Source organism: Peromyscus leucopus, chromosome 9, assembly GCF_004664715.2.
Source record: "Peromyscus leucopus breed LL Stock chromosome 9, UCI_PerLeu_2.1, whole genome shotgun sequence".
NCBI classification, from domain to species: Eukaryota; Metazoa; Chordata; class Mammalia; order Rodentia; family Cricetidae; genus Peromyscus; species Peromyscus leucopus.
In genome coordinates, this window is record NC_051070.1 from 71168212 (window position 1) to 71178752 (window position 10541).

General features: G+C 41.6%; 1 pseudogene and 1 gene segment (V, D, J or C); both read right to left on the reverse strand.

The window, feature by feature from the left end:
• Positions 1-1286: 1286 nt before the first annotated feature.
• Positions 1287-2138, reverse strand: LOC114687472. The segment is given in 2 exon segments: positions 1287-1769; positions 1946-2138. Coding segments are annotated over 2 exon segments (405 nt in total).
• Positions 2139-9528: 7390 nt separating this feature from the next.
• Positions 9529-10195, reverse strand: LOC114687473 (annotated as a pseudogene).
• Between the last annotated feature and the right edge of the window lie 346 nt (positions 10196-10541).

Consider the following 10541-nt stretch of genomic DNA (forward strand, 5'->3'; position numbering starts at 1 on the left):
ACATGAAACTGAAAAAGGTAAACAGGATGAGGAAGAAGTCCTGTGTATTTGCTGAGTGTCTAACTGCCTACTGTACAAGAGTGCTCAGGTGTCTTTCCTAACACACACTGTTCTATCTTCATTCCTGTCTCAGCACTCAAGAACAGAAAACTGAAGCCTACCGAAGATACCTGTGAGTCTAGACAAGATGATGAAGGAAGGGTGTGGACACTGCTTCCTGATCCAGTCAGAGAAGATCCTGATGGAGAAGATTGAGCTGGCTTCAAACCATGAGTAGATTTCCCAGTCGAAAGGATATATAACATAATTCTAGGCACAGGTCATATCAGGGTGACTGGAGATCAGACAAAGTGTGGGTGACAACCTTAGAAATGTACATTAGAGAAGGTGATGTGGCCCCAGCCATGAAGGATAGCATATATCTTCATAGTGTTCACTTGCAAATTCCTCTTTGTCCTCACTATGGACCCTGGATATTCAGGTATAATATAGATAAAAGGCTAGACAGATACATGTTTTCTTCTCTAGTTAAACTTAAGGACGGAGGAGATAATGGTTTTGTTATTTTAAATAATCATCTCTAGCTTATTGAGCAGTGTGTGGAAGAGCCACAGCCTTCACCTGCTCTGAAGCAGCACTGCCTCTCTGTGGACAAATAAGGTCCTCACTCAACAGTGTCCTGAGCTTAGAAGACCATGCCTTGAAGAAAGAAATGCATTGAATCTTCCTCTGGAGCCAATGTTTTTGACATGGAATGTGAATGTGTCTTTGTTGAGGTCAGCTATAGCCTAGTTTCTCTCTTCCCCTTCCAGACATTTCTCCATGTGTCCCCATGGTTCCCTATCTTTCTATTGAGCCAAAACTACCTCATTCTGGAGAATGAGAGAAGCCAGTCATAAGACAAAAGGACATGACAATGATTATTATTTACAATAAAGCTTATAAAATAAGCAAATGTTTGGATTTCATGTCAAATTTATTGACCCCTTATATAGACTAATTGTATACATGGTGATTATTAAATCAGTTTTCTTTCACTCATTTTTTATCATTTTTTTATTTTTGAGATTATAATATAATCATGTCAATCCTTCCCTCCAAAACTTCCTGTGTTCCCTCCTTGCTCTCTTCCAACTTTATAGGTTTTTCTTTCATTAATCATTGTTACACATATGTGTATAATCATATTTATTCCAAAACACATAAATACCGTATGCTCATCTGTAAAATGTTACTTATAAGTCCTCAATTCATTCTAAGATGGATATTTATGATTCAGGAGGGAGAATATATTGAGAATTTAAAGACCCAAATCTTTAACCTACATAGCCAAAAGCTTACCAGAAGTTAAAACTCTTTCTATACAGAAAACGGATATTAAATCAAGCAGATATTCTATGGTGAAAATTTGATGTCTCATGATAGGGAAGAGCCACACCCACCCAGCTGAAGGTTTGTGTACTGGCTGCAGGTGTGTGGGGAGCACTGTGCACTCATAGCACAGAAATAAGTGCCTGAGTCTGTGGTCTGAGAGGAGGAAATGTACAGAGAGCTGCGACGTTCCTGAGTGACTGTCGTAGACATCAGTCTTCCACTCTGCTTTGTTCCAGAAGGATTGTAAAACAGGCTCTTCAGATGTCCCCCAGGACTTTGGTAAAACCACTGCACACTGGTCAAAACTGTGGAAAAGTTGCACTGCAGCTCTGCACGCTCTCCCTCCTGCAGAACCAGGGACACAGGACTCTGCTCCACTTGTTGACCTTTCACCCCTGGTTAGAAACAGAGAAAGAGACACAGATGGGGTCATTGAGCATCCACAGAACCCTGAACACACCCCATGTCCTCTGAGAAGGTGGGAGCTCTGCAGGACTCCTGGTCTGCTTCCCCACCCTCCATGTGCTGACAGAATCCTCTCTGTCCCCTGAATGTGGACAGCCAGACTCACAGCAAACCTGGGTGCACAGCAGCCCCAGCAGAGAGCACAGCAGCCTCTTCATGGTGCTTGTGTGGCTGCTGGAGACAGAAGCAAGGAACCAAGCCCTGGACTGTGGTGTCAGGATGGCTGTTGAATGTCCCTCCTCCTGCAACCAGTCAGCTCCACCCAGGAACCCTGCCAGGCCAGACACTGCAGAGTTCCCTCTCAGCCTTCTGAGCCTGAAGCTCCTCCCAAACCAGCCCTGCCTGAGAGTCTGGGTGGAACACAGTGGGGGGCAGGGCATTCTGAGATGACTCTGGGGTTCTGTGGGGTTAGGGATCTAGGAAGAAGGAGAGGACCAGCCCCTCCCAAGCAGAAAAAGCCTCAGCCACACACAGAGCCAAGCACACTCAGAGAAGCAACAGGTAAAGGTTTAACTCAGGAAACAGATGCATGTTCTGACTAAAGACCCTTTACTGAGGCCTGAGAGGTGGCTTAGCAGATAAGGAAGGGTCCTTGTCCTTCCAAGAGGCCTTAGTTCGCTCCCCAGCATCTACTTTAGGTGGCTCACAGCTGTCTGTAGCTCCAACTCCTGGGACCTGACACTCACTTCTGTCCTCCTGAGAACCTGTACACAGGTACCATACATTTTACACAGACCCACTCTCATACACATTGAAAAATAAAAAGAATCAACACCCATGAAATAATTTAAGTAAAATCACTGCAGTAGCAAAACAAACAGCATCATGACGATAGAGTAAGTATAGATGTAATGGTTTAAGTTTTAGAATCATTTTAAAAAGTGGGATACTCCTGCACTAGTAAAGGTTTGTTCCAAATATTGTTTTAAATATTACTGTTGGGAATCTCTGCTCAGGCTCCACTCCTCCCATTCCAGATCCTGCCCCTCAGAAGCCCACCAAGGATCGGCTCCTCTCCTAGAGATGCTCAAGACTACATCTACAGGGTACTTACGACATGGTCTCCAATGACATGGTAAGAAGGAAGTGCAATGGGGAAAACCAATATAGGAGTCCTGTGTTCCAGAGCGACAGGGGCAGCAGAGGTGGTGTGCTACTGCACATGTGACTGCTGGGAACAATGCACTTGAGTTCATAACAGTAGAGGATGCATTTCAAAATTTTCACTATAGAGACGATTGCTTGAGAAATGAGACTAAAAATGAAACATGAACAGCGTGAAGACTGGGAGAGGTAGGTAGGGGTTGCTCTGACCTTAAGGAGGTTTAGATGCCTTCCTCATTGGGACAATGGAGAGACAATGGGGAAGAGACACTGTCTTTCCCTTGGCCTGTCTCTGGCATCTTCATAAAGTATGTTCTGTCAGAACACCTACCAGAGCAGTGGAGAAGATTTTAAAAAGTAACTATTCAGTAACTTCATCTGTGAACATAATGTATTCAGATCACACTCTCCACTACCACCCTGCTCTCCCTACAACTCCTCCCAGAACCCACTAAATCCCTCTCCCCTGCATAAGCAAGGAAGCCAGAACAGGACCCTGAGGGCCAGAAGAAAGAGCTTAGGAGAAAGAGGTAAGGTAGTAGAACACAGGTAATGTAATGTCAAAGGGGGCAGGAGAGGCACTAAGGGGAGAGGGGTGTGGCAGGGTAGGGGGAGAAGGAAGGTTTCTGTGTGTTTGTTCTAACCTATGAAAACATCATTTACCTTTTAGAAAGGAGCATCCTCTAGAGGCCCATTTGAGAAATAACAAGTTCACAGCTGCAGTGACCTTCCCCTGTCTTTGTTGACTTCTGAGTGTGAATCCAAGGCTTTCATCATGCACAAAAGAAGCTCAATGCTTTCTAAGTAGAAACTCATGAGTTTTTAGAAAAGAAGAATACTAAGTTGTGAACTGAAATGGGAGAATAAGATACTTTAGAGTGAGAAAATTACAGCATTTTTACATATTTCAAAACAAGTACCAGGGACATAGAAATCAGAACACTGCATAGTTACCAGATTTCTACACAACACCATCAAAATACCAAGAAAAAGATGCGATTGATGTTGCTAGGAATATTGTAGATTTGTTATTACATGAAGAGTAAACTAAGAAGTACAAATTTGTATAGTTTATAAAAGTTCAATTAAAAAAAAACAGCAAGTCTGCTACAGACAGTCTTCACTTTGATGAACTGAAACTCAAATTCAACATGATGAGAGACTTAGTAACCTATGTAGTCTCTTGACTTTTCTTATAAAATACAACATAATTCAGAATTGTCACCTGGCACAGTCTACATCTTTCCCACTGAGAAGACTATGTCACGCATGGACACTAGGGGGCAGGAGTTATGAGCATTGCATTCCAATTAGACTACCAAATTTTGAGTGTTAATTGTAGGATTAAGTCCCTGTCTCTCCTCCTCTCCCTCCTCCTCTCCTTCTCCCTCTCCTCCTCTCTTCTTTCGTCCCTCCCCCACCCCTCTCTCTGTGAATCTCTGTGTGTGGTATCAATCAAAATGAAGTCATTGAGATCCTTAACAGGTCACATTCAATGAGGTAATTTTGTGACAAAGGAAAAACACAAAGGACAGAATCCTCTTTAGACAGATCAGTGTGCCCAGGTGGCAGCAGCAAGCAGTGAGAACAGGAAAGAATATTGGAAGCTGTATTATATTCAACTATATAGGGAGGGGAGCTACAGATTCCAACACCAGAAACTGTCTGGTGATACACCAACATGACTTTGAGTTAAGGAACCATCAAGCAGTCACAATGTAAAACAGCATTAGCTAAAGGCTGTGAAATCTTGATGGCAGCTTCTATATGTACAATGAATGACAGTGGGTCACATGAATAAGTCCAACTCAGTCATTTATCCTAGACAGATCCAAGACATATTTATGGCCACTTTATCACCAACTGGCAAGTGAAAATTGTAACTGAGGGGTATTTGGTGATGAACAGTCTTCAAAATATTTTACTTTTTTGAACACCCCTCAAAACTGAAGACCATGTGATCATCACTGGGCTCTCCTTAGACCTTGAGTCAGTTTGGGAAAGGGACTCTGGAGCACGTGCTTCATTATCCCCTCATTAAATATTCTTCCAATCTGGATAATTTATCACATATGTGTTCTACAAAGAAATCTTAATATAACAATTTATCACATTAATACTCATATTATGGTCTTTTACATGCATAAATCTAGCTTTGGAGAAATTAGATGAACTTATTAAACAACAATCTCAGTATCAGGCATGGGAGTTATTGCCCAGGGAGGCCTCAGAAGTATACAAAACAACACTGAATATTGTCATGGTTCTTGGCTGTCCACTATAACTAGATAGTGAGAGACTATGGCTAAAGCCACCACATTCTACAGTTGCATGACGTAGAGAAATCAACCTTGAACCGACAGGGAAAAGGTCCTCCCTGCTGCTTAGCTTTCTTAGCTGGAAGGTCCTATGCAGGCTGCTGGGGAAGAAAGGTCCCAAGAGTATTAACCAGAGCTGGACCCGGCATGCTACAGTACTGAACTTCCAGTAATATGTGCTCAGTGATGTAATTGTGGCCTGACTGCTACAGAATAGCAGTGCTTTCTGATTGGATTAGAAGCCTATTCAACAGGAGGGAATTCATGCCTAGTACAGTGACATGGTCAAAAATCCCATGGTTCAGGAGGACTTAGATACTAGGAGGAAACAACTATTGTTATTTTGCTAAATGGTCACATCAAACTGCCTTCTAAGTGTGTGTTCATACTCAAGGATTATTGCTAATCTCCACTTCGGTTGGAATATGTGTTTCAGCGAGTTTCTATAACCAGTTTTCTATCACACTGTTTTGTTCAAAATGTCTGTAGTGTTAGTTATCACTCTCCCATATTCCTCCCTCTACCCTGCCCTCTCATTCCCACTCCTATTAATCCTGCTCGTTCCATTTCCCCTTTTATGGAAGTCATTTTCTGTTTCCCCATCCTCTGAAGATCCCCTCCTCCCTCATGGCTTTTATTGATACTTAACATCTATGGATATTTCAAATGAAACACACATATTAAAAGCTAGCATCCACATACTTGAGAAAATACTCTGTTTTCTCGGTCTGGGTTATCTTGCTCTGGATTACTGTTTGCAGTTCCACCCATTTACCTGAAAATTTCATAATTTCATTTTTCTTATCAGCTGAATAAAACCCTACTGTGTAAATGTACCACATTTTCACAAATCACTCATCAGTTGATGGACATCTAGAGTGTTTCCAGTTCCTAGTAATTATGGATACAGCAACAGTGAACATGGAGGAGCAAGCATCTCTGCGGAAATATGTAGAATCTTATGGTTAAATCCCCAAGATTGGCATAGCTAAATCTTGTGGTAGATCTGTGGTCAGAATTTGGAGGAAACTCCATACTGATTTCCATATTGTTTGTGACCATTTATATTCACATTGACAATGAGTTTTCTCCTTCATATCATCCTCTCAGCTGGTGTCCTGGTCCTCTGGCTCTTACAATCTCTTCTGTTCCTTCTCTGTGGTGCTCCCTGAGCCTCATGTGTAGGGATTGCATTGTAGATGAATTAACTGGGACTAGAGAACATACGATATTTATTCTCTGATTTTTGAGCAGTTGTCTATGACTACAGTAGCCCCTCTGTGCTTCGAAGTAAAGCTTCTTTCATTAGGGTTTAGAACTACACTTATCTGTGTGTATTAGTGGTGGTGGCTATGTAGGAGGAGCTGCAGTCACCAATGAAGCTTATGGAGTAACACGCACCAGTGAGCACAGCTAGGATGAGTGTGCTCTGGAGAGGCAAAGCCCCATGGGGGTGTCTCCATAAAGCCCCTTACTTCTGCTGGTCCTTGTCCTGCTTGCTGCTATCTTGTCCTTACTGGATTTGTCATGGTATAGTTGTTGATTGAAAGAATCCCACTGTATCTATTGTAGTGAGATTGTTTTATGGGAAAATCTCACTCCTCACTGGACAATTTAATTGTAGATCATAACAAAGATGGTTTCTATGGAGCAATGGAGCTTAGAGATGTGAGACCAGCTGATGAAAACAAGGAAGTTTCATGCATTATAGACACATGAATTCTGTCTGTGGAAAAACAGGCTGATGATTAAAAAAGGCAATTATGTCCCTACATCCAAAGTTAGGTCTGAGTTCCTTGGTCATGTAGCTTACAGAATTAATCTCAAGTTTCAGTGTGCACTTTGAGAAAACAAAGTTATGAATGGAAGTTAAATGACCTTACTGTGTGTAAAGAGAAACTGATGGTTAGCTAGACCACTTGATTAAGGTTGTGTTAAATAAAATCAGGATAAAAATTGCTACACTATAACCACAAACTGCTGCCTGCCAGTACACAGGAACTGGCTGAAATATATTGGCTTGCTTAAAAGTTATATTATTTATATATAATATATATATATATAAGTTAATCAATAATAAAAGAATCATTGCTTTAGGGTGAAGATTTTATGGTTGGTAAATTAATACAAAGGATAATGTTTAATTACATGTGGGCTTCTAATAAAGCATGTGACTTGTGATCATAATGTGATTTATTCCTGTATAAGGATTTTAATCTGGTTTTAGAAAATATATAACATGCAGTTGTAAGGTTATTTCCTTATTGCATAGAGATTTTTGTCTTAGGTTGTATAAAATGGTTAAGAGAAAAATAAAGACGCAGATAAGTATTCTGTGTGTGTTTAGCCTCCTACTCCACATCTCCTCTCCAGTTTCCCTGACCTGCTGTAGCTGGACTCCAGCAGTGTATAGTTATGAGTATTTAGAATATAGTTAGAAGCTGTATTGATTTAAGAAAATGGTTGTAGAAGGTTCTCCTCTAGGGTCTATGACATCTCCAGCCATGGGTAGTTAACTAGGTTTACAGTATTGGGTCTGAATTCATTGCTACTGAGCAATCTTGAATTCAATAAGGCATATGTTAGTGTTAGTTTCCCCAAAGATAATAGTGCTATTATTGTTCCCTTGTGAACATTTTGCCATATGATTATTGTTTTGGTTCATAGTCTTAACACAACTTGGTAGGATTATTTTTTGCTTTTCTCCCTTGGATTCTTACTTGGCACCTTCATTTACTAAGAGAATTTGTCCCCAGGGAAGAGTCTTCAGGTCATTTCTAGCTAAGTTCCTCCAAGTCCTATGTCTAAAGTATGTGGTGCCATTAGAAATAGTGTCTTACCTTGAATTTCTATGAGGCAATCAAAGGCAATGGCAATAGCCCGTTTCATTTGGAGGAACCTATGGAAGCCCCAACTAACAACTTGAAGAGAGGTTTCCCATGCCTGGCACTGGTATTTTATTTTTATTAGAGTTGGCATTCATTCTAGGTTTGACAAGAAATCTTCTGAGAGATTCTATTCTATGGTGTGCCATCAAAGTAATTTTTGAAGTTTAAAAAGTTGAGTTTCACATCTCATTTTGCTCCCTCAAAGATAAGACAGCAAATACTACTTTGTTGTTCTTTGTGAACACAAACATGAATATTTCTTTAGAGACACTATGGCCTTTGATTTCAGATCTTTCTTCCTTTATAGGGAGAGAAATATGAATACTAGAGCATTTTACTTCAAACCAGTATTTTGTTTCCAGAATTGAGATGGATCAAAACCTTGACTTCCCTTCTCACACTGAAGAATTACCTGAAAACCTAACTCCAACCCAGGTGAGTGACTACACCACACCCTCGGGATTTAAGCAAAGTGCAATAGCCTATGAGAGTGGATGTTAAGGGGAAAGAATTTTTCAAAAGGGTACTTAATGACCAGGTTGCCTTCTACATGGTGTGTAGGACAGAGAAGGAGCTGCGCCTCAGGCATCATCTTGGGAGTTCCAACAGCTATGTTTCCTGAGCAGCTTCACTAACTGAATGCTGTTGGAGAGTGTGAAGGTTTCAATGAGAATGGCCATAGGTTCAAAAATCTGAATGTTTGTTTCCAAGATGGTGGACTGTTTAGGAAGGATCAGTAGGCGTGGCCTTATCAGAGGAGGTGTGTCAATGGGGTGGGCTCTGGGATCTCAAAGTCTCTCCCTCTCTCTGCTTCTTGTTGGTGATCAGATGGAAGCTCTCAGCCACTGCTCCAGGGACATGGCTACTGCCTGCTGCTACGCTTGCCACCACAATCATCATGGCTCAACCTCTGAAACTGTAATCAAGTCCTCAATTAACTGCTTCCTTCTGTAAGTTGTCTTGGTCATGGTGTCTCTTCACAGCAATAAAACAGTAACTGAGGCCAGAAGTCCGACTGAACTCTTTGTCTCATGAACTAAGGAGAGGAAGAGTCTAAATTACTTGTGGAGTGAGACTGAAGCAGATTTTTTAATACTGGAAATCTATGTTCTTCATTTGGTCATAAATTTGTGGGATAAGAACAGAAGATTCTGGAGAGTTTAAATCACTAAATTTTGTAAGATATCTCAGTAAAGATGAATTCCACTTCCAGGATTTCCTGGAAGTGTTTTCTGTGAGAGGTCTTTCACATAAGGAAAGAACGGTATTTCTAGGGATCAAAGCCTCGTTGTCTCTAACAATGACTTCCATCTATCCTGTCAGAGTATCCACAGATTCTTAGGTTTCTAGGATTTTGACCTGAGATGTGCTGCTGATTTTCAGGAGGCTGGATAAACCCCACTTAGAGAAGGCATTAGCCCTCCCTCCCAGGCCACTCCCTCAGCCTCCTGCACCCTGGGTTTGTGTGCAGCTTCCCCTGCAGTCCCCTCACTGTGGCACTCAGAGCACAGTAGTACAGGGCAGAGTCTGCCAGCTGCACTGAGGACTTCTGCAGGGGGAAGGAGCTGCTGCTCTTCTGGAGAGTGGCCTGGAACCCTTGGTGCTCTGTCCTCTGGTTGTCTGTGGCACTCCTCAGGAGCAGCTGAGGGGCTTTGTTGAGATATTGCACATACCAGAAAAGGAAAGTATCTGAGTAAGTGGTCTGATAAGTGCAGTTTATCATCACAGGCAACTCCTCTGTGACAGTAACCAAGACTTCTGTCTGGGTCACCGAGTCTCCATTGCTCCTCCCTGAAAAAAAATTAATAAATAAACAAATAAATAAATAAATAAATCAATAAAGTATAAACAAATAAGGGCAAATTACTTTGCTATGTGAGGAAGAAGGTAAAGACTTTCATAGGTGTAAGAAAATGACATCACGAACACTAATGAAATGTAACTTACTGAGCATGAAGAGGAGCACCAGAACTGAGCAGGTGTCAGGAAGCATGTCCACAGAAGAAAATAACACTTGGTTCTTGAGTGCACTAAACTCACAGGACAAGTCTCCTGCAGGACCTTACTCAAACTCTTCACTCATAAACAAGGTCCTCCTGCACAGTGACAGTCTGTCATGTGAAGCCACCACCTGGATGCAGACATTAACCACAAGTGAAGAGGCAGCGCCCTCTGCTGATTTCCCTTCAATGTGTACCACATGTGTCTGCACAAAATACTGTAAATAAACTTGAGAACTCACCCAAAGGAAGCAGGTCTCAAGTCCACATTGGCTGTCTGAAATTACCAACGTTACTGAAATATATGTATCCTGTGATATTTAGGGTGATGAGTGAACATATAAGAATACACACAGCAGACCAGACCCCAGAGCTCCCATCTGGACAAGAGG